Source organism: Hemitrygon akajei, chromosome 17, assembly GCF_048418815.1.
Source record: "Hemitrygon akajei chromosome 17, sHemAka1.3, whole genome shotgun sequence".
Lineage (NCBI taxonomy): Eukaryota > Metazoa > Chordata > Chondrichthyes > Myliobatiformes > Dasyatidae > Hemitrygon > Hemitrygon akajei.
This window is the reverse complement of record NC_133140.1, coordinates 18,206,987-18,232,384: the sequence shown is the minus strand read 5'-3', so window position 1 is coordinate 18,232,384 and position 25,398 is coordinate 18,206,987. Positions and strand designations below refer to the sequence as shown.

The 25,398-nt window shown below is 40.5% G+C and overlaps 1 protein-coding gene across 1 annotated transcript in view; it reads right to left on the bottom strand.

Moving 5' to 3' along the window:
- The window catches only part of katnb1 (katanin p80 (WD repeat containing) subunit B 1), a 74,599-nt gene extending 49,782 nt beyond the window's left edge, over positions 1-24,817 (bottom strand). The window contains exons 1-5 of the mRNA XM_073069724.1: positions 24,633-24,817; positions 13,012-13,142; positions 12,097-12,214; positions 10,755-10,855; positions 9,947-9,988 (exon numbers count right to left, since the gene is read on the bottom strand). Of these exons, the coding sequence (XP_072925825.1) occupies positions 9,947-9,988; positions 10,755-10,855; positions 12,097-12,214; positions 13,012-13,142; positions 24,633-24,672 (432 nt within the window). The 5' untranslated portion in view covers positions 24,673-24,817. The remainder of the gene's footprint in view (positions 1-9,946; positions 9,989-10,754; positions 10,856-12,096; positions 12,215-13,011; positions 13,143-24,632) is intronic.
- Between the last annotated feature and the right edge of the window lie 581 nt (positions 24,818-25,398).

Sequence of the window (25,398 nt, the reverse complement as noted above, 5' to 3'; positions counted from 1 at the left end):
AACTTGCCAACCCACCCTTCTACTCCCACATCCAGGTCATTAATAAAATTCACAAAAAGTAGAGGTCCCAGAACAGATCCTTGTGGGACACCACTAGTCACAACTCTCTAATCTGAATGTACTCCCTCCGCCACAACCCTTTACCTTCTGCAGGCAAGCCAATTCTGAATCCACCTGGCCAAACTTCCCTGGATCCCATGCCTTCTGACTTTCTGAATAAGCCTACCGTGTGGAACCTTGTCAAATGCCTTGCTAAAATCCATGTAGATCACATCCACTGCACTACCCTCATCTATATGCCTGGTCATCTCCTCAAAGAACTCTATCAGGCTTGTTAGGCACGATCTGCCCTTCACAAAGCCATGCTGACTGTCCCTGATCAGACCATGATTCTCTAAATGCCCATAGATCCTATCTCTAAAAATCTTTTCCAACAGTTTTCCCACCACAGACGTAAGGCTCACTGGTCTATAATTACCTGGATTATCCCTACTACCTTTTTTGAACAAGGGGACAACATTCGCCTCCCTCCAATACCATTCCCATGGAGAACGAGGACATAAAGATCCTAGCCAGAGGCTCAGCAATCTCTTCCCTCGCCTTGTGTAGCAGCCTGGAGAATATTCCATCTGGCCCCGGGGACTTATCTGTCCTAATGTATTTTAGCAACTCCAACACCTCCTCTCCCTTAATATCAACATGCTCCAGAACATCAACCTCACTCATATTGTCCTCACCGTCATCAAGTTCCCTCTCAGTGGTGAATACTGAAGAGAAGTATTCATTGAGGACCTCGCTCACTTCCACAGCCTCCAGGCACATCTTTCCACTTTTATCTCTAATTGGTCCTACCTTCACTCCTGTCATCCTTTTGTTCTTCACATAATTGAAGAATGCCTTGGGGTTTTCCTTTACCCTACTTGCCAAGGCCTTCTCATGCCTCCTTCTTGGTCTTCTCAGCCCCTTCTTAAGCTCCTTTCTTGCTACCCTATATTCCTCAATAGACCCATCTGATCCTTGCTTCCTAAACCTAAACATGTATGCTGCCTTCTTCCACCTGATTAGATTTTCCACTTCACTTGTCACCCATGGTTCCTTCACCTTACCATTCTTTATCTTCCTCACCGGTACAAATTTATCCCTATCATCCTGCAGATATCCTAAACATCAACCACATGTCCATAGTACATTTCCCTGCAAAAACATCATCCCAATTCACACCCGCAAGTTCTAGCCTTAGAGCCTCATAATTTGCCCTTCCCCAATTAAAAATTTTCCTGTCCTCTCTGATTCTATCCTTTTCCATGATACTGTTAAAGGCCAGGGAGCAGTGATCACTGTCCCCCAGATGCTCACCCACTGACAGATCTGTGACCTGACCCGGTTCGTTACCTAATACTAGGTCTAGTATGGCATTCCCCCTAGTCGGCCTGTCAACATACTGTGACAGGAATCCATCCTGGACACACTTAACAAACTCTGCCCCATCTAAACCCATGGAACTAATCGTGCCAATCCATATTAGGGAAGTTAAAGTCACTCATGATAACAACCCTGTTATTTTTGCACCTTTCCAAAATCTGCCTCCCAATCTGCTCGGTATCTCTGCTGCTACCAGGGGGCCTATAGAATACCCCCAGTAGAGTAACTGCTCCCTTCCTGTTCCTGACTTCCACCCATACTGACTCAAAAGAGGATCCTGCTCCATTACCCACCCTTTCTGCAGCTGTAATAGTATCCCTGACCAGTAATGCCACCCCTCCTCCCTTTCCCCTCCTCTCTATCCCTTTTAAAGCACTAAAATCCAGGAATATTGAGAATCCATTCCTGCCCTGGTGCCAGCCAAGTCTCCATAATGGCCACTACATCATAATTCCATGTATGTATCCAAGTTCATCACCTTTGTTCCTGATGCTTCTTGCATTGAAGTACACACACTTTAGCCCTTCTACCTTCCTACCTTTACACCCTTTATTCTGCTTCTCTTTCCTCAAAGCCTCTCTATGTGTTAGATCTGGCCTTACTCCATGCACTTCTTTCACTGCTCTATCGCTCCGGGTCCATCCCCCTTGCAAATTAGTTTAAACCCTCCCGAACCATGCTAGCAAACCTACCCGCAAGGATATTGCTCCCCCTTTAGTTCAGGTGTAACCCATCCAATCTGTACAGGTCCCACCTTCCCCAGAAGAGATCCCAGTGATCATGGTCTCCTTTGTTATTGCTTGCATCGTGAGGTGGTGGGGAGGGTGGTCAGTGCTTTTGCTGGAGCAAGTGGGAGATGGGGAGGGTTGTTGCTTTTGCATCCGCTTGTGCATGGGAGAGGAGAGGGCTGTTGGGTTCTAAGTTTCTGCCAGTCATTTTTTGGGTTTTTTCTTTCTTTCTTTTTAAATCTTTTCATTAATTTTCAAATACATAAGCATAATAACAATAGTAGTACAAAGAGATTAGGATTACATTGTTGGTAAGCAGTATATACATGTAAAAGCTATAGATAACACAAATGTACTAAGCCTCCCAAACTCTTAATGTACCGTAGATTCCGGACTACAGAGCGCACCTGATTTTAAGCCGCTGGCTCTAATTTTAGAAATAAAATCATTTTTTTAATTGTAAAGGCCGCATCGGATTTTAGGCCGCACCGGATTTTCGGCCGCAGGTGTCCCACGTTGTAATATGAGATATTTACACAGAAAGATATTACACGTGAGGATTTTTTTAACTTTTAATTAAATCCATATGGTAACAAAAACAAATACATATTGCAAATGCTTTTTTTCGAACCGTGCCCGTACGCGGCTACTTTTAAATATACGTTGCGTATACTTCTTTACTGAACAACATTCCAATATCTCCTAACGACTGGTAAAAAAATATATATATTGCAGCCTACCAGGAAAAGTTATTGATACCTTTAACTTAAAAGCAGAGTTCGCTCAGATCCAAAGCCGCTCGCGTAATGCGCTCCCTCCCTCCGTCCCGTTTCATCGCAAACCGGCATTTTCCCACAAGACACCGCGAAACCGGGTGTGACGTCATAGCATCCCGCGATGTAGTACAGAAAACAAATATAGTTTAAACTAAGTAGGCAGCACAATGCTTCGAGTGTTTTCCATGTTGATGAGGGTGAGTACAAATGACTGATTTACAATAATTTAATTGTGAAAGTGCGCTTGATTTATCGCACAATTTCATTGGACCTCTGTGAACTACTCATCAATTTTATTGGTCTACTGTTACGAGGCAAAATGTTTACGAGGCGGCATGAAAAAAATCATGCATTAGCCGCTTCGGATTATTGGCCGCAAAGTTCAAAGCTGTTCAAAATGTGGGAAAAAAGTAGCGGCTTAAAATCCGGAATCTACGGTAATTAAACATGCTAGAAGAAAAAATGAAAACATGTCCACAAAAAAAACCCAAATTAGAAAACAAAAAAAAACTAAACAAAGCTGGATACATTGGATACAATCAATAATGTCAATAACTCTGCTCCTCTATCCATATATTTAAGGTTAGTAAAAAGGATTCGGAAAAGGTCAGGTTACATCATATGCAAGTGTTGAATAAATAGTCTCCAAGTGTCTTCGAATTTAACTGAATGGTTAAAAGTGACACTTCAGATTTTTCTAAATTTAAACAAGATATAGTTTGGGAAAACCATTGGAATGTAGGAGGAGGATTAATCTCTTTCCAATTCAATAAAATGGATCTTCTAGCCATTAATGTAACAAATGCAATCATCTGACGAGCTGAAGACGATAAATAACTGCGTTCCACCATTGGTAAGCCAAAAATTGCAGTAATAGGATGAGGATGTAAATCAATACGCAAAACTGTTGAAATAATATCAGAAATGTCTTTCCACTATTTCTCCAAAAGAGGACAAGACCAGAACAAATGAGTCAATGAAGCTACCTCAGAATGACATCTATCACAGACAGGACTTATATGAGAGTAAAACCGAGCTAGCTTGCCTTTAGACATGTGGGCCCTATGCATCACCTTAAATTGTATCAACGCATGTTTAGCACATATAGAGGAGGAGTTATCTAATTGGAGAATTTTCTCCCATTTCTCTGTAGGTAAAGAAAGTTGAAGTTCCCTTTCCCATTCATTCTTAATTTTATCTGATATACCTGGATGTATTTTCATAATCATATCATAAATAGTTGCTATTAAACCCTTCTGCTAAGGGGTTAAACCTAAAAAAAAATTTCCATGATATCAGTTGGATATGAATTTGGAAAAGTATGTAACGTATTATTCAAAAAGTTTCTAATTTGTAAATATCAAAAAAATGGGACCTGGGTAGATTATATTTATTAGACAACTTTTCAAAAGACATGAAACAGTTATCCAAGAATAAGTCAAGAAAACATGTTATACCCTTTGTTTTCCATACCAAAAAGGCTTAATCCATAACAGAGGGTTGAAAAAAGAAATTAGATATATAATAGGGCTTGATAGAATAAATTCGTTCAAGCCAAAAAATTTATGAAATTGAAACCATATTTCTAGTGTATATTTAATTATTGGATTAACCATTTGTTTATTCAATTTAAAAAGAACAAAGGGAAGCGAGATCCCTAAAATAGAAACCAATGAAAACCCTTGTACGGATTTACATTCAAGGTTTACCCATTGTGGACTTTGAATTACATCCAAATCCTGTGTCCAAAATATTAAATATCGGATATTAATTGCCCAGTAATAAAATCTTAAATTTGGCAATGCCAAACCACCATTCTTTTTTGACTTCTGTAAATATTTTTTTACTTAAACTAGGATTTTTATTCTGCCATATGTATGAAGAAATTTTAGAGTCAACGATATCAATAAAGGATTGTTGAAATAAAAATTGGTAGCACTTGAAATAAGTATAAAAATTTAGGTAAAATAATCATCTTAATAGCATTGATTCGACCAATCAGTGATAAAGACAATGGGGACTTTATGGGGACAATGGGGACTTAATGCATTTAGTAAGCAATTGTTTAACCTGATTAATTAAAGGTAAAAAATTGACCTTAAATAAATCCTTATGCTTCTTAGTGATTTTAACACCCAAGTAAAATAATCTGTAACCAATCGGAATGGTAAACGTTTATAAATTGAAACCTGCATATTTAATGGGAAGAGTTCACTCTTATTAAGATTCAGTTGGAATGTTATGGTGAGGTTGTATAAGACATTGGTGAGGCCGAATTTGGCATATTGTGTGCAGTTTTGGTCACCAAATTACAGGAAGGATATTAATAAGGTTGAAAGAATGCAGAGAAGGTTTACAAGGATGTTGCCGGGACTTGAGAAACTGAGTTACAGAGAGAGGTTGAATAGGTTAGGACTTTGTTCCCTGGGGCGTAGAAGAATGAGGGGAGATTTGATAGAGGTATATAAAATTATGATGGGTATAGATCGAGTGAATGCAAGCAGGCTTTTTCCACTGAGGTTATGGGAGATTAAAAAAACCAGAGGACATGGGTTAAGGGTGAAGGGGGAAAAGTTTAAAAGGAACATTGGGGGGGGGGCTTCTTCACACAGAGAGTAGTAGGAGTGTGGAATGAACTGTCAGATGAAGTGGTAAATGCGGGCTCACTTTTAACATTTAAGAAAAACTTGGACAGGTACATGGATGAGAGGTGTATGGAGGGATATGGTCCAGGTGCAGGTCAGTGGGACTAGGCAGAAAAATAGTTCGGCACAGCCAAGAAGGGCCAAAAGGCCATTATGGGGAACGTGAACTCGCTGCCAAATAAATTGGATGAGCTAGCCTCATTAGTAAGGAATGTTAAAGAATACAAGGAATGCAGTTTAATGTGTTTTTCCGAAACATGGCTGACGGCTAACATCCCGGATGTAAATGTAGAATTACCTGGTTTTACTACGGTAAGATTTGACAGAGATGCCAAAAAGTGTGGGAAGAAGAAAGGAGGGGGACTCGCTGTCTACATTAACGAAAGATGGTGTAACCCTGGGCATGTGAGTACAAAGATCTCCATTTGTGAAAGAGATATTGAGCTGATCGCCGTGAGTATGAGGCCATATTACCTGCCTCGAGAATTCGCAAGCGTCATTGTTGTGAATGTGTATGTCCCGCCGCGTGCCGACGCAACGGTAGCGTGTGACGTCATCAGCTCCGCTGTTGCTAGGCTTCAGACACAGCACCCTGAGGCACTGGTGATAATTACAGGGGACTTCAACCATGTGACTTTGGACAAGACACTACCTGCTTTCTCCCAGTACGTGGATTGCTACACCAGGGGTAATAGGACTATTGACCTACTGTATGCAAACGTAGAGGAGGCATATAGTGCATCCCCACTGCCTTCATTGGGGAAAGCTGATCACAACCTGGTTTTGTTACAGCCCAGATATAAATCAATTGTGATGAGGCATCCCACTACCACACGCTCTTTTAGGAAGTGGACTCCTGAAGCTGAACAGGCCCTGAGAGACTGCTTCGGTACTACTAACTGGGATGTACTGCAAGGGGGGCTCTGTGGGGGCGTTGAGGAGGTCACTGAATGCACAACGGACTATATTAACTTTTGTGTGGATGCAGTTGTCCCTGTTAGAACTGTTCGCTGCTATCCCAATAATAAGCACATCAAAGGCCTCCTAAACCAGAAGAAGAGGGCCTTTAAAGATGGTGATCGGTTGGAGCTTAAAAGAGTTCAGAAGGAACTCAGAGTACAGATAAGGGGGGCAAAGGAGCAGTATAGGAGGAAGCTAGAACAAAAGCTGCAGAAAAAAAGCATGAAGGAGGTGTGGGATGGGATGAAGATCATCACCGGATGCGGTGCAAAGCGGAGGGCGAACATAAGTGGAGATGTAGAGAAAGCGAACCAGCTGAACAACTTCTTCAACAGGTTCGACAGCTCAATCTCATCCTCACCGCAGAAATCCACACCAGGCTTACTTCCCTCACAGGAAAATAGCCACTCACAGGAGACCTTGCCCACGCCCAGGATTACGGCTGCACAGGTGGAAGGTCAACTGAGGAAGATCTGTACCAGCAAGGCGGCTGGACCGGATGGAGTTTCCCCACGATTACTGAGGGCCTGTGCGACTGAGCTGGGAGAACCACTACAGCGCATCTTCAACATGAGCCTGGAGCAGAGAAGAGTACCCAGACAGTGGAAAACATCCTGTATTGTCCCGGTACCGAAGAAACCACAACCAAAGGAGTTGAATGACTTCAGACCTGTTGCCTTGACGTCGCACGTGATGAAGACCATGGAGCGGCTGATAATACAGAATCTGAGGCCACAAACCAGGCACGCCCAGGATCCTCTTCAGTTTGCGTATAAGGAGAAGGTGGGAGTGGAGGATGCTATCACGTATTTGCTGCACAAATCACTCTCTCACCTAGAGGGGGTCAGTTGTGCTGTGAGGATTACATTCCTTGACTTCTCTAGTGCCTTTAACACCATCCAGCCCAAGATCTTAAGGCACAAACTAATGGAGATGGGAGTAGACTCTCACATGGTGGATTGGATAGTGGACTACTTGACAGATAGACCTCAGTATGTGCGGTTGGGAGACTGTAGGTCTGACACGGTGGTCAGCAGCACAGGGGCGCTGCAGGGAACCGTACTCTCTCCGGTCCTGTTCACCCTGTACACATCAGACTTCCAATATAACTCAGAGTCCTGCCATGTGCAGAAGTTCGCTGATGACACGGCCATAGTGGGGTGTGTCAGGAATGGACAGGAGGAGGAGTATAGGAAACTGATACAGGACTTTGTGATATGGTGCAACTCAAACTACCTGCGTCTCAATATCACCAAGACCAAGGAGATGGTGGTGGACTTTAGGAGATCTAGGCCTCATATGGAGCCAGTGATCATTAATGGAGAATGTGTGGAGCAGGTTAAGACCTACAAGTATCTGGGAGTACAGTTAGACGAGAAGCTAGACTGGACTGCCAACACAGATGCCTTGTGCAGGAAGGCACAGAGTCGAATGTACTTCCTAAGAAGGTTGGCGTCATTCAATGTCTGTAGTGAGATGCTGAAGATGTTCTATAGGTCAGTTGTGGAGAGCGCCCTCTTCTTTGTGGTGGCGTGTTGGGGAGGAAGCATTAAGAAGAGGGACGCCTCACGTCTTAATAAGCTGGTAAGGAAGGTGGGCTCTGTCGTGGGCAAAGTACTGGAGAGTTTAACATCGGTAGCTGAGCGAAGGGCGCTGAGTAGGCTACGGTCAATTATGGATAACTCTCAACATCCTCTACATAGCACCATCCTGAGACAGAGAAGCAGTTTCAGCGACGGGTTACTATCGATGCAATGCTCCTCAGACAGGATGAAGAGGTCAATACTCCCCAATGCCATTAGGCTTTACAATTCTACCGCCAGGACTTAAGAACTTTTTAAAGCTATTATTAATGCTTTTTGAGATGGTGATTTAGATGCATATCACATTTTTTTTTTACTGAGTTAAGTATTGTATGTAATTAGTTTTGCTACAACAAGTGTATGGGACATTGGAAAAAAGTTGAATTTCCCCATGGGGATGAATAAAGTATCTATCTATCTATCTAGCTATCTATCTGTAATGTTCTATGGTTCTAGGTGTAAAGTAAATGGATTGAAAAAGATGTCTGGTTGTATTCCACTTCAGGAAGTGATTTAAACCCTCATGGAAGATCAAACTTGATTCTTTAACAGATTCTATAAATTAACTGACAAAAAAAGATAGGCCTATATCTTTGCTGAATGTGGATTCCAAGATTTTTTTCTAAAATATTGGCAGCTAGATTGGAGAATATATTGCCTCAAATTATCTCTGTCAACCAGACTGGATTTATTAAAAATCATTATTCGTCTTTTAATATTGGGAGATAGTCACTCAGAGACCATACAAGTATGAACTCTGTATTCAAAGCACCCAGGGCTTACTCAGTCGCTCAAACAGGAACAGTCTGTCTGTGACTATTCCTTCCTGCCTGATCCACCAACTAACAACTGCCCTTACAACACAGATGTATTCATTCAGATACTCCCGCCCCCCACACACATACCAAACTGGACTTAGCTGTTGCTCATTCCACTGAGATGTAACACTGAGCATCATAGGAAGTCATTCCTGCCTGTGGCCATCAAACTTTACAACTCCTCCCTCGGAGTTGTCAGACACCCTGAGCCAATAGGCTGGTCCTGGACTTATTTTCACTTGGCATGATTTACTTATTATTATTTAATTATTTATGGTTTTATATTGCTATATTTCTACACTATTCTTGGTTGGTGTGACTGTAACGAAACCCAACTTCCCTCGGGATCAATAAAGTATGTCTGTCTGTCCGTCTTGACAGTACCAAAAGACAAATTACAAAATAGGCATAATGGCCTAAATGCACAAAACAGACTGGAGCTGTCCTATCTCTATGCATGAGTGCACAAGGAGATAAGCATCCTGAAACCCTAGCTAGCTACCTTCAAGAAGAAATATTGCTCAGCACTGAATAACAAAATCAGTGCATCTATTGATCACCAACGGTTTCTTTCAGAAAAACAAGCTGCTACTGCTTAACGAAGTGTTAACATACCTTATCACCGTTTCATGGATGTCCTCAAAGAGTAAGAATTTCCGGTTGTTTGCTGTATACATTCTCTGATATTAAATTGAACCACTGAACCACTAAACATAAGAAACTGGTTCCTTAAAGGTTGTCATAGCTGGGGGAGGCAGTGGAGATAAGCTCCCACTACCTATTAAATGCACCCAATGGCGTACATCTCAAATAGCCTCTGACAACCAAATCCAATACAACAGCATAATAAAGAATAAATTAACTGTGGCCCTTCAACATTGTTTTCTGATAAGCACCATGTCAATATATGTTTCCTTTGGTCAAAGATCACTACAAGTGATTTCTAGGTAATTAGCTTTCCCAACAGCTGAAAGAAAATTTCCTTGCCATTGGTATATTTGTTATTGCACTCACCTTGTATGTCATTACACATCCTTTCCTCCGAATGTCCCACAACTAGAAACAGAAACAGAGCAAAATTAACAGTTGTCATGTATTTCAAATTTTGCTTTATGATAAACTTAAACAAGGCATAAATGCCACGAATTTTTTTTTCTGAAGCACATTACAAAAATGACAAATGTAAGTTAGCATAAGAAAAAATTAACACAAATTAAACAGTTTACACAACAAAATATAATAATACAAGTGCAACTTGAGAGTGAGAAAAAGAAATATAGTCCAAGGTAGTGTTAAGAGTTTTTCCAGATCGGATCAAAAACCCAGCATCAATGGGGAAGCTGAACCTTGATGAATAGGTTTTCAAGATCCTGTACATCCTGTCTAACGGCAACATTGAGATGGTAAAAAACTTAAACAGCCCCAGTGGTGGGTGTCTGTGATGATGGATGCCGCCTTCCTGAGATAATTGCATTTTGCAGATGTCCTCAAGGATGAGGAGAGTTGTATCCAAAGGTGGAAATGGATAGGTGCCTACTTGTCAGCATGGACATGAAAGATGCTTTATAATTACCACTATGACATATTGTGCTTTTACAGAAGAATGAATGAGTCTTGAAAACATTTTATCAGGCAACACCATCAAACAACAAAAATAAGTCAGCAGACAGTTGCATGGGTTTCTGGAGAAAAGTGATGAACTATATTTAAAATTGTTGTGGGCTGTATCCAGAGACAGTCTTAAGTAGTCAGTCTTTTCTTATTCCAAAAATTTTCTTTTAAAATTACAATTAACTTTTACTTGTTCTGTTTTATACAGCACCTTTACATTGGTATCCATAGAACCAGAGGCCACAAACTCTCCAAAAGGATGAAAGTCTAAACTGCAAATGTTGGCCTTGTGACCAGACAGTGTCCGAAGGACTTGGAAAGAAAACAAAATTTACAATGTTAATACATTATCACACTCATTGCCAAGTAATGAATTATCCATAAAGTTAATCATTTGTGATTAAAATTGTGACTTAGTTTCATGAGTTGAATTGTAAACTTCTTAATTTGAATGTACAATTATAATTCCAGACAACTTTGTACAGCTAACTTTAGTTGTGTTCAGTTGTGAACACAGAACTCAGTTGTGTTCTATTAATAGTGCAATTTTCCCTTGTCTCGATCTGGTATTTTCACATTTTTAATTATCACGACTAAGATTTTTTTTTAGAAAAATTGTTGAATAAACAAAGAAAAGTGACATAATGCATTGCTACATTTTTCTTGCTCACCAAAAGTCAGAAGTTAATATCAAGATGCTGTATAGCATTTGCTTTCTCCTTCCTGATGCTGACAAACTATTGGACTTAAAATGTAGCATTTCTTAAAAATATTCCTAGAATAAATTACTGGAACTTTCATGATATGAATCCTAGAAAAGTGCTACTGTTTCCTTCAAAATTACTCTTTCTTAAACTTTTCAGACAATTGAACAAAGCTGAAAACATGTAATATCTTTATGTTGGTACAAGAATTGGCCATTATTGGCCTTTACAATCTTCATATGCTGCACCTGGATATAAAGAGAAACCAATAAAATTGGACCAGACTAATTCAGTAGAGAAACTCACTTTTGTCATTACACCATTTAAAATGGTAGCAGACTTAAAAGAAGAAACCATACAGATCTGACAAAGTGATGTGTTGCTGAACTTTAAAAAGTTTAGTGTCCCTGAATATGTGCCAGACCAGATTTGAGACATCCAAGCTGCCGAAACTTTTGAGAAAACAGAAAAATAGATTCTAATTATCTCTGTTTACAAAACACAGTTAAAAGCATTGAACAAAGGGCAAATGGGAATTAAGAACACAGAATTTAGTTTAGTTGCAATATTAAATACTTGGATAGATTTAAAGGCACACTCAAATTCATTCATTAATACAGTTTCCACAGAAGACTGCAAATGCTATCTTTATTTTCAAGTAAATCATGAAATTAGACATTTATTTTCAGACAATAGCTGTTCTCCTTATGTAATAGGAAATAGGGTAGCTGGCTAGACTTAGTGATGATAATTTGAGATTTTGTTTGATGGAGGTTATATAAGAACTTTCAAGTGAAAAACTGTCTTAAAAATGGATATTAAATTTTACAAGAATAAGCAATAACTTACTCTTAGCTGCTTCCAAATCCCATATTCTCAGTGATCCAGACTGTGAGCCTGCAACAACCAACTCCTCGGAGTCTTTAAACTGAATGCATTCAACTGGTGAGTTGTGACCTGTAAGACTCTATAGTGAAATTTCTCTTTTAAACAGGCATTGTTAGGCTGTACAAAAATAAGGCTACATACATGCATGCTAATAGGAATGCAACATTTGAAACATATAGCTAAAAGTCCAGGATTCCAGTTTAGAGGAACACACTAAATTATTATCATCATTTAAATACATATAACAACTTTTAACACATTTAGGAGTCAACCAACCAATTATATTCCACAAAATTTCCCAATAGTATCAAATCTTTTTGTAGAAGTACAACTATTTGTCAGCAGTTCAAAAATAAACTTTATTCATTCAAAGAAGCCAGCAGTTCAGTGACTCCCTAGAACTCATGGGTGTGTTCAAGAAAAAAAAAACTGGGTGGTACACAAAACACTTCAGCTGTTAAAAAGATTGCATTTTATTAATTTAAAAAACATTAAAAATACAGATAAACAAAGCCAGTAATGTAAAAGTAATTTACAATTACAAAAATAGATAATAAATTAACAATCTGTCTTTTGCAATGTTGACCCTTTGAAATCATCAAAAATCTAAAGTTTATGCACCACATGGAACATGTTAGATGAAAATACAACCCAATTTTAAAAATGCTAGTGCACCTTAACTACAATATCAGGTGCATTCACTGTTCGCCAGTAGCCAATATTTACAATTCCTAGCCATGGATCAGTATGGCTTGTGAAAGTACTATGTGTAATTTCCTTTCTAGTTTGAGGGCAAAGTCATAAAGCAAAACTACACAATTTTATATAAATTCAGTGTTGGAAAATGTTACCACTATACCAAATCTATCAGCTTACCATAATACAGTTTGGTTTGCTGACTGACCACAAGTTGACGCGACAGTCTTCACCACCAGTGGCCAACAATCTGCCCGAATTCTTCCCCAACACCAGACAGGTTACATTTCCAGCATGTGCAACAAACTCCTCTATATGGGAGAGGCAAAAGAATTTCAGTAATCAATTTGATATCTCTTAGCAATTTAGCCACTTTAACAATAAAACTCAAAAAGTTGGTAAAGAGGCATAAGAAAAACAAGAGCCACGCCAACAAATGTACATCTTAGTCACCTAGCAATTCAATACAATCTGTAATTCATAAACAACCAAATCAATTTGCTCTCTGATCAAAATATATCAAGTGTTATAATTCGTATAACATCCATCAATAATCTATTCCATACATAGAAGCTCAACTTTAAAATCTCTCCTATAAATTCTCTTCTTAGGTTGGATTAATGCTATTAAGATGGTTATTTTACCCAAGTTTTTATATATATTTCAAGCGGTACCAATTTTTATTCCGAAATCTTTTTTTGCTAATGTTGATTCAAAAATTTCCTCATATATATGGCAGAATAAAAATCCTAGATTAGGTAAAAAAATATTTACAGAAGGCAAGGAAGGAAGGTGGATTGGCATTGCCTAATTTTAGATTTTATTATTGGGCAGTTAATATCCGATATTTGATATGTTGGTTAAAGGATTGGGATATATCTTTTAACCCTCATTGGGTGAACCTGGAAATTAAATCTGTACAAGGATTTTCATTGGGTTCTATTTTAGGGACTTCTCTTCCCTTTGCTCTTTCTAAATTGCCGAAACGAATTGACAACCCGATAGTTAAACATACTTTACGTATATGGTTTCAATTTCGGAAATTTTTTGGGTTGACTCAGTTTGCTTTAAATATTCCTATTGTATCCAATTGTTTTTTTTATCCTTCTATTATAGACCAAGCTTATTCAGCTTGGAAGACTAAAGGATTACTACGATTTTCTGATTTATTTTTGGATAATTGTTTTATGTCTTTTGAACAATTATCTAATAAATATAATTTGCCTAGATTTCATTTTTTTTTTAGATATTTACAGATTAGGAATTTCTTAAATACTGTACTTCCTACTTTTCCAAATTTTGTGTCTTCAGGTATTTTGGAGAATTTGTTTGAACTAAATCCTTCTCAGAAAGGGCTAATATCAAAACTTTACAATATAATTATGAAGATACGTTCAGAGCCCTTCTATAAGATTAAAAATGATTGGGAAAGAGAACTTAACCTTACTATCCCTATTGAGAATTGGGATAAAATTCTTCAATTAGTTAATCTATATGTGCTAAACATTCATTAATACAGTTTAAGGTTGTGCATAGGGCTCGTATGTCCAAGGATACATTGGCTCATTTTTATTCCTATATAAATCCTATTTGTGACAGATGTCATTCTGAGATAGCGCTTTTAACTCATATGTTCTGGTCGTGTCCGCTTTTGAAAAAATATTGGAAAGACATTTTTGATATTATTTCTACGGTATTGAACATTGATTTACAACCCCATCCTATTACTGCAATTTTTGGTTTACCAATGATGGACTCACTCCATTTATCCTCTTCTGCTTGTCGAATGATTGCATTTCTTATATTAATGGCTAGAAGATCTATTTTGTTGAATTGGAAAGAAATTAATCCTCCTACCGTATTTCATTGGTTTTCTCAAACTATGTTATGTGAGAAGTGTTGTATTTGATACTTCTATTAAATTTGAAAAGATATGGAGACCATTTATTCAATATTTTCATATGATGTAATATGACCCTGTTCCAAGCCTATTTGTTTTTCCAGTTTCAATTTTATATATGTTGAGAGGATCGGAGTTGACGACACTGATGATTTTGTATTTTTGTGAGATATTATAAACAGCCCTTTTTTTTCATTTTTTTCTTTTTCTCTTTTTTTCTTTTTTTCTTCTTATTAATTATTAGATTAGGCTTTTTTGCATAATTTTTTTTCTTTTTCTTTTTTCTGTTTTTTTAATATATATTATGATATACCTAGGTTTGCCTTGTTTATTTGTTACTTGTATCGTCCATGATTTGGGAATACTCATTTATACTGTAATCATTGCTTATGTATTCTTTCATGTTCAGTTGAAATGTGTATGTTTGTAATTCCATTATCTATGTATCAATTTTATTTTGTTGATATTAATAATAATAATAAAAAGATTGAAAAAGAAAGAAAAGAAAGAAATTCTCTTCTGAAAATACCACTTTCCTACACTATTTCACTCACAAATCTAGTTTTATCTCCTTGCTCACCTTTCCATTTAGTCCAAGGCTTTGTTAATGCAAATCTATAACAAACATAAATAAACAAGGCTACTTCACACAAAATTTTACTGCTAGTTACAGACTCCAGTCAATGGACCGAAGGCCTATGACAAGTGGTGTGCTTTCTGGTTTGCTATTAGACCCATTATAGTTTGTCTTTAATTTCAATGATTCGGATAATATACAAGACATGCTTCGTAACTTTGCAAAATACACTGAAATAGGTAGTGCCATGCACAGCTCAAAGTTCAAAGTACATTTATTATCAAAGTATGTATTCCTTATACCACTTCAAGATTCGTCTTCTTACGGATAGCCACAAAACCAAGAAACCCAATAGAACCCATAAAAAAAGACCAAACACCCAATGTGGGGGGAGGAGAGGGAGATCAAATTGTGCAGACGATAAGAGCAAGCAAGTAACATTCAGAACAAAAGTGAGTCCACAGACACGAAGCCTGGAACAGCTCACAGCTTCAGTTTAACAGAGCCAAGTAAACATCACAGAACAGCTGGGAAAGTGGCTGTTAAAATGGCAGAAGTGGGCGTTAAAATGGAGTTTAGTGTGAGGTATTACATTTTGGGAAAATAAGGGTAGGACAATCCCAGGGAATGGCAGCATCCTGGGAAGGTTGTAGAACAGAGGGACATAGGATTACAAGTACATGGATTTCTAAAAGTACCATCACAGGTAGGCAGAGTAGTCGAGAAGGCTTTTGGCACACAGGATTCAATCAGATAGGTGAAGCCAGGTGGGTGGAAAAGGTAACGGCTAGAGCGGAAGGAATCTGATAGAAGAAACTGGATCATAGGAGAGAGAGAAGGAGGGGCACCAGGGAGGTGATAGGCAGGTGAGAAGATGTAAGAGGCCAGAGTGGGGAATAGAAGAGGAAGGAAGGGGGAGGGATTTTTTTTAAACCAGGTTGGAGGCTGCCTAGATGGAATACAAGGTGTTGTTCCTCTACTCTGAGCATATTTGAAATATTGTGTTCATTTTAGGTTGCCTGCTATAGAAAAAATACTATTAAGCTGGAAAGAGTACAGAGGAGATTTACACCATTGTTTCTGGTACATGAGGGACTGATGTATGAAAAGAGCTTGAGCAGGCTGTGACTTTATTCATTGGAACACAGGAGATTGAGGGGTGATCTTACAGAGATGCATGAAATCATGAGGGGAGTAGATAGAAAGAATGCATACAATATTTCTCCCTGGAGTTGGTGAATCACAAACTAGAGAGCTTACCTTTAGGATGGGTGGGGGGGGGGGGGTTGATTTAATAGGAATCTTCATTCATTACAGGAAAGGTACCAGAAGACAGGAGGATAGCTAAAGAAAGGGAAATAGAAATAAGCCAAGAAACTACAGTCTTGCATCAATAGCAGGGAAATTATTGGGGGATAAAAACACTAAGCAGCAAGAATTAAGTTCACTTGGAAAGGTAGGAACTGATGAGAAGCACGCAAAGTTTTACACAAGGGAGATTCTATCTCACAAATCTGATGGCTTTGTTTCTGGGAGCCAACAAGGAAAATTGATGAAGGCAGGGTGGTGGACATGATTTGCATAGATTTTGGCAGAACCTTTAGCAAAGTCCTGTTTGGTGGGGTGCCCCAGAAGATTATGGTACTGAATTGGTGACAAGATGCAGAGGATATAGTTAAGGGATGTTTTACTGACTGGATATCTAAAACCAGTGGTATTCTGCAGGGAATCAGTGTTTGTCAAGTATGTAAATGACTTGGAAGAGAATGTAGATGAAGTGACCCATAACTTGGTGGAGTATTAGATAGTGAAGAAGGTTGTGAAAGGATGGAAAGGGACATTAATCAGCTGAAAGGTTTGGTAGAATGGTGCCAGGTAGAACTTAAGAGTCAGAACACTACACCACAAAACCAGCCTTTAAGCCTATCTAATCCAAGCTGAACTGTTATTCTGCCTGGTCCCATCAACCTACACTATAGTCCTCCACACCCCTTCCCTCTTATCCATGCACTTATCCAAACTTTTTTTTAAATGTTACAATCAAAACTGCATCCACTAATTCCGCTTGCAGCTTGTTCCACACTGTACACCCTCTGAGTGAAGAAGCTCCCAGGTTCCCCTTAAGCATTTTACCTTTTACCCTTAACCTATGACCTCTAGTTCTAGTCTCACCCAATCTCAGTGGAAAAAGTCTGTTTTGCATTTACACTATTACTACACCTCATAATTTTGTATACCTTTATCAAATCTCCCCTCATTCTCCTATGTTCCAGGGAATAAAGTCCCAACTTATTCAACCTTTACCTATAACTCAAAGCTGCTATGCAGTTTGACTCTATGATTAAGAAAGCATACGGTGCAATGGCCTTCATCAACCATGAGATTGAGTTTAAGAGCAGAGACGTAATGTTACAGCTATTAAGAACCATGGTCAGACCCCATTTGGAGTACTGTGCTCAGTTCTGGTCACCTCACTACAGGAAGGACGTCAAAACCATAGAAAGGGTGCAGAGGAGATTCACAAGGATGTTGCCTGGATTGGGGAGCTTGCCTTATGAGAATAGGTTGAGTGAACTCAGCCTTTTCTCCTTAGAGCAACTGAGGACAAGAGGTGACCCGATAGAGGTGTACAAGATAATGAGAGGCATTGATCGTGTAGATAGTCAGAGGGTTTTTCCCAGGGCTGAAATGACTAGCATGAGAGGGCATAGTTTTAGGGTGCTTGGAAGTAGGTACAGAGGAGATGTCAGGGGTAAGTTTTTTTTAATGCAGAGTGGTGAGTGCGTGGAATGGGCTGCCAGCGGCAGTGGTGGAGGCGGAAACAATAGGGTCTTTTAAGAGACTCCTGGATAGGTACATGGAGCTTAGAAAAATAGAGGGCTATGGGTAAGCCTAGGTAGTTCTAAGGTAAGGGCACATTTGGCACAGCTTTGTGGGCCGAAGGGCCTGTATTGTGCTGTAGGTTTTCTGTTTCTGTAACTCAGGTCCTCAAGTCCTTGCAACTTCCTTATAAATTTTCTCTGTACTCTTTCAAACTCATTGATATCTTTCCTGTAGGTAGGTGACTAGAACTGCACACAATACTCCAAATTAGACCTCACCAATATCCTATTCAATTTGAACATAACAGCCAGACTCCCGTACTCAGTATTCTGATTTCTGAAGGCCAATGTGCTAAAAGCTCTTTTTACGAACCCATCTATCTGTGTTGCCATTTTCCAGGAATTATGGATCTGAATTCTCATATCCTTTTGCTCTACCACAGTACTCAGTGCTCTCTCGTTCACACACATATATATATCTATATATATATATATATATAGCCCATGTTTGACTTCTCAAAGTGTAACATCTTGCACTTGGTTGCGTTAATACTTTCAGCCCGTTTTTCCAGATTGTCCAGATCCTGCTGCAAAGTTTGATAGCCTTCCTTGCTGTCCACTAGTCAAGTCACTTTTTATTGTCATTTCAACTATAACTGCTGGTACAGTACACAGTAAAAATGAGACGACGTTTTTCAGGACCATGGTGTTACATGAAACAGTACAAAAACTAGACTGAACTACATAAAAAAATACAGAAAAAACCTATACTAGACTACAGACCTACCCAGAACTGCATAAAGTGCACAAAACAGTGCAGGCATTACAATAAATAATAAACAAGACAATAGGGCAGTAAGTTGGTTTCAGTCCAGGCTCTGGGTATTGAGGAGTCTGATAGCTTGGGGGAAGAAACTGTTACATAGTCTGGTCATGAGAGCCCGAATGCTTTGGTGCCTTTTCCCAGACGGCAGGAGGGAGAAGAGTTTATATGAGGGGTACGTGTGGTCCTTCATAATGCTGTTTGCTTTGCAGATGCAGCGTGTAGTATAAATGTCCGTAATGGTGGGAAGAGAGACCCTGATGATCTTCTCAGCTGACCTCACTATCTGTTGCAGGGTCTTGAAATCCAAGATGGTGCAATTTCCGAACCAGGCAGTGATGCAGCTGCTCAGGATGCTCTCAATACAACCCCCGTAGAATGTGATGAGGATGGGGGGGGGGGGGGGGGGGGGGGGGGGGAGAGATGGACTTTCCTCAGCCTTTGCAGAAAGTAGAGACGCTGCTGGGCTTACTTTGCTATGGAACTGGTGTTGAGGGACCAGGTGAGATTCTCCACCAGGTGAACACCAAGAAATCTGGTGCTCTTAACGATCTCTACCGAGGTGCCGTCGAGTGGTCGCTCCGTACCTTCCTGAAGTCATCAACCATCTTTTTTGTTTTGTTCACATTCGGAGACAGGTTGTTGGCTCTGCACCAGTCCATTAGCCACTGCACCTCCTCTCTGTAAGCTGACTTGTCGTTCTTGCTGATGAAACCGACCATGGTTGTGTCATCAGCTAACTTGATGAGGTGGTTCAAGCTGTGTTCGAGCAGAGTCATGGGTCAGCAGAGAGAACAGCAGTGGACTGAGCACACAGTCCTGGGGTGCCCCCGTGCTCAGTGTGATGGTGTTGGAGATGCTGCCTCTGATCCGGACTGATTGAGGTCTCCCAGTCATTTAGTCTAGTATCCAGTTGCAGAGGGAGGTGTTCAGGCCCAGTAGGCTCAGCTTTCCAATCAGTTTTTGAGGGATGATTGTGTTAAATGCTGAACTCAAGTACCCCCCAATTTTGCTGTCATCTGCAAATTTGCTGATCCAATTTACCACACTGTGATCCAAATCATTATTTCACATGACAAATAACAACGGACCCAGCACTGATACCTGCAACACACAAACCTCCAGACAGAGAGGCAACCATTCTCTGGTGTCTTCCATTAAGCCAATGTTGAATTCAATTGACTACTTCATCCTGAATGTCAAGCAATTGAATCACCTGGACCACCCCAACCCCCTGTGTAGGACTTTGTCAAAGGTTTGACAAAATGTTGTCCATATAGACAACATCTACTGCCTTTCCTTCATAAACTTTTTGCTAGCCTCCTTGAAAAACTCTGTAAGTCTGGTTAGACACAACCTACCAAGTACAAAGCTCTGCTGACTATCCCTTATCAGGACCTATTCATCCAAATACTTGTATATTCTGTCCCTTCATCCAAATAAGTGCAAAATAATGCATTTTGGGACATCTAATCCTAACAGGATATGTGAAATAAATATAACTGATAACTAAAATCTTACTTCTAGTAAGATGGTACCATGCTTAAACACAGCAGCCTCTTAGGTCAACCAAAGTGTTTTTGTCTTTTTTTATGATCGCAGGACAATGCTGGACATTAAGAACTTCATGTACTGCAGGTCCACCCATTAGAGAGATGCTCGCTGATGGAGGATCTGGACAGTGCAGACCATGTTGCTGGCTGCTACAGGAAGACATTGGAGACAGTGCGCAAAGGCAGTGTGCAGTTTAACAGCAAGGATTGTCTTGGATGTTTCTCTTGTGATTGCTAGGCCCTGTTGGACATTGATCATGTAAAATGCTGCAAATCTGTTTTCCCTTTCCACAAGACAGGCGGCAGGGGAGCTGCACGGCCTCAGTTGTAGTACGGACCAGGCCTCAAGCCATGGGCTTGCCATTGCAGCAGTCTAGGAAAGAAGATGCTGGAAGAAGTGTAGCACAGCATCCATGCTGGGTGGGGGCTGGCCCTAACCAGTGGTCCTGCCCTCCAATGGTCAATCAGTGGAATGGCAAGCTGGATTGCATATGTGCATGCTTCCATATGTTGGTCTGCAGACTGCTGAGAACTGCTTGTTCTTGCTGAACATACCCAATTTACAGGACATGTCACCTAGGGACTTGGACTATATATATGTGTGACTGTATGTTTACTTGCTATCCTACATGTATTGTATGTGCCTTGTGCAGTGTATGACTGTTGGTAGTATTTCCAAAGTTTGAACTTCAAAGTACATTTATTATTAAAATACTTTATACATAAACATTGCGATTTCTCTCCTTACAGGCAGCCACAAAACCCAAAAGAACCCATTAAAACAAAAGAAAACCATCAAACACCCAATGTGCAAAGAGAAAAAAAATTGTGCAAATAAAAGCAAATAGCATTCAGAATTGAAATTCATGTGAGTGAGTTAGCTGCAGGCCACAGCCTCAATTCAGTGCAGAGATGAGTTGACCTCACTGAGAAGCAAGCTGAACAGCAGCCCAATGTTCGTCTCCGGCTGCGACACCTTGACCTTTTCAATCTGGCCCAGGACTTAAGCTGTCCAAACCTCAGCTCACATCTCGCTCTCGGACCCAGGCTCCACCGTGACTCTGTCTCCCCTGTGTTCGCCTTGGTCCTGCCACATCAAATTGCCTCCAAGTCCACTCCAACAATGGCCAAACTTTGGCTCATTCCCCACTGTCAGGGCTGGACCCCACCACCACTTGTACAGGTGGTTCAAAAGCTCAACTCCAAAAGGGAAGCTAGAGGCTATTGTTTGCAATGATTGTTTACCAGAAAAAGTGTGATTAATAAAGTGTTTAGTTGTTTCCTTTGTTTAATTTACCCACCAGCAAATAGTCGTGGAACTGTCTTAAACCAGAATTTCTTCACACCTGTTTCATTTGGCTGAATTCATGGCTATTCAATTATGGGTGAATGACCATTAAACTTGAACTTGTAAATGCAGGGACCTTTGGAGTGTTGGTGCACAGGACATTCAGGTGCAAGTTCATAGCTTCCTGAAAACGGTGACATGAGGACAGGATAGTGAAGAAGGTAATCAGCATGCTGGCCTTCACTGGCTGATGCAAGTTGGGATGTTATGTCACAGCTATACAAAACATTGGTCAGGCTGTACTTAGGAGTGTTGTGTAGTTCTGATCACCACACAATGTGGTAGCATTAGAAAGAGTACAGAAGTGAGGTCTGGGACTGAGGGTTTTACAGAGGGAGATATTAGATTTATCCTCACTGGAACTTAGAAGGCTGAGGGGGTGTCCATATAGATTTTTATCAAATTATGGGGGAGTTTATTATTAGAGGGCATAAAGAGATTTAAAGGAGTTTTTTTTTTAAAAAGGAGAAGGTGGTGCTTATATGCAGCAAACTGCCAGAGAAAGTGATAGAAGATGACACAATTACAATATTTAAAAGTCATTTGAAGAGGTACCTAGATAGGAAAGATGTAGGTAGGGACAAATGTAGGTAGCTGGGAGTAGCATTGTTGTGCATCACTGTCCGTATGGATGAAATGTGCTGAAAGGTCTATATCTGCACTATACAACTCTAAGCAGCACAATACCTGCAAGACTGTTGGGATCTTCTACTGAATCCAGTGCTCCCAGTGTGGCCTCTCGTACATTGGTGAGACCCAATGTAGACTGGGAGGCCGCTTCACTGAGTACCTATGCTCCGCCCACCACAAAAAGCGAGATCCGAGAGCCATCCATTTCAATTCTACTTCTCATTCCCATTCTGACTGCCATGATGAGGCCACACTCACATTTGATGAACAATACCTTATATTCCTTCTGTCTAGTCTCCAACCTCTTGGCATGAACATCGATTTCTCGAACTTCCTGTAATTGCCCACCCCCTCCCCTCCTTCACCATTCCCAATTCCTGTTTCTCTCTCTCAGCTCATCTCCTTTCTTACCCATCACCTCTCTATGGTGCTTCTCCCTTTTCCATTTCTTACATGATCTTCTGTCCTCTCCTATCTCCAGCCCTTTATCTCTTTCACCAAACAACGTCCCAGCTCTTTACTTCACTCCCTCCCCGTTTCACCTATCACCTACCACCTTGTACTACTTACTCCCCTCCCTCCACCTTACTCTGACTTCCCTTTCTTACCAGTCCTGATAAGCCCGAAACATCAACTGTACTCTTTTCCATAGATGTTGCCTAGCCTGCTGAGCTCCTCCAGCATTTTGTGTGTGTGGTGCTTTGGATTTTCAGCATCTGCAGATATTCTCACGTTTGAAGCACTATACCTACTTGGCCACCATCCCCATAATTTACTTAAATTTATTCATTCCACCACAGGTGCATCTTCACTGAAGCTCATACTGTCTACAAGAAACATCGCAGGAAGTCGCCATGCATTTTGAATGGCAACTCCAAACAATAACCTTAGCAACCCACAATGACACTGGTAGTGGTACACAGAGCTTTTTAAAACACTGGAAGGTACCAGTGAATCATACATCTTGAAGTCAGTGATGGGACTCGTGAAATCCAGATTTTTATCATACTCTTATATCCTCCCTCCACAGTTCTGCAAATTCTTTCCTTTCAGACAGCTTGCCCTTGAATAGAACAAGTTAATCCACATTTACAGCTATTCTGGACACTGTATAACCCCTCACCTCACTTTCAGTTCATTTCCAAATCACCTTCATTCTATGTCTCTCCTTTAAAGACAGGTTACTCTCCATGCTTTCACCCATTACAATTTTATAAACTGCCATCAGGTCTCCCTGTAGCCTTTTCTGCTCCAGGGAGAATAACCCTGGCTTCTCCAGTCTATCCATGTAACTAAAATCCTTTGCCCCAATATTACTTTAATAAATCTCTTGCACATCCACAGAAAACAAAAATTCACATCACATCCAGTGACACTGAGAAGTGGACAAAATACTTCAGCTGAGGCCAAATTAATGTTGCATACAACAGGGCAGCACAGGAAGCCCAATGTTGTGTTGAACCAGCTAAAAAGCAAATCAAGAACATCCAGACACCAATCCCTTCTACCTACACAATGTCCACACCCTTACATCCATGTGCCTATCCAAACATCTCTTTCAAGCCTCTAGAGGGAATCTATTTACCTCTACCACCATACCAAGCAATACATTCCAAGGATCCACCACTCTGGAGTAAAATAAACACATTTCCCTTTCAACCTGTTTTACAAAGGCTCGTTATCCTTCCCACACCTTCACTCCAAATGAAGACCTACATTTATTTTTCCAGATCCAACAGGTTTGCAGACTCAAAAATTGACCTTCCCACATAGTGCCTGACTTGCTGAGTTTTTGTTTTACATAGTTTTTGTATTTCGTGCCTCTACTTAGAAAGCCCAAAATCCCCGTTTGCAATCATCTTCAATCCTTCGCATAATCTATCTTATTCCCCCCCAGTTTTCATTTTTCTCTCACTCCCTTAACTCTTGTTCCCCGACACTCCTCCCAGTTTCTATCTACCCCACCTCCCTTCCCTCTCTCTCTGGTCTGTTTTTTTTTTGTAACTATTTCTCACTATTTCTGACTAAATCCCTTCACAGATGCTGCCTGACCCGTTGAAATCCTACCCGCCCCCCCCCCTTTTGTGTGCGTTGATCCCCATATACTTCCATCCTTTCTTTATTCTCCCCCGCTGCCTCTCGACTTACGGAGCTTCCAAGCGATTTTCGTCGGTCCCGAAACTGCCATCCTAGAACCGGGGGGGTGGATGCAGGGGCCTACCCGCTGCCCAGCTCGAGTTCGGGTGGTTGCCCGGGTTACAGCGCAAGGCCGGAGATCGGTACAAATCAAACCGCTTCCCCACTCATGTCGAGCACTGCGCGTGCGCAGTCATTCAGCCCGCGACCGCAACTTGGGCTCCCAGCAGCCACTGCGAAATTACGCAGGCGCACTCTCTGCAGAGGTCGTGGGTTCGTTGCATTAAGCGGTAGCTGATTGGATAGACGCTACTCGGCCTGCCAGCGCCAAACATATATAAACACACAATCGGAATATCCCTCCGCTACTTTCTCACTTCATTCGTTTTATTTTTGTTCTATACCAATTATATTAAAAAGGGAAGTCAATATGCTTCTTCGGTCAGACTAAATGAAGCGTCTTTTCGAACAGTTTACGTCCTCACGGTAACAAGGCAGCCAATCAGAATAAGCGACATGAAAAGTTCTGCTCGTAAAGGAAGAAAGGGCGCATGCGCATGCATCTATTCTGGCTTCACAACTTGTCATGAAGCGTTTCGGACCGAAATGTGGGCTGTACTCTTTTTTCCCCCGTGGATACCGCCTGGCCTGCTGCGTTCCACCAGCATTTTGTGTGTGTTACTTGGATTTCCAGCATCTGCAGATTTCCTCGTGTTTTGACACATAAAACTAGCTTAGCAGGTTAAACTGTGTAAATGTAGCCAGGTGACGGTTGAAT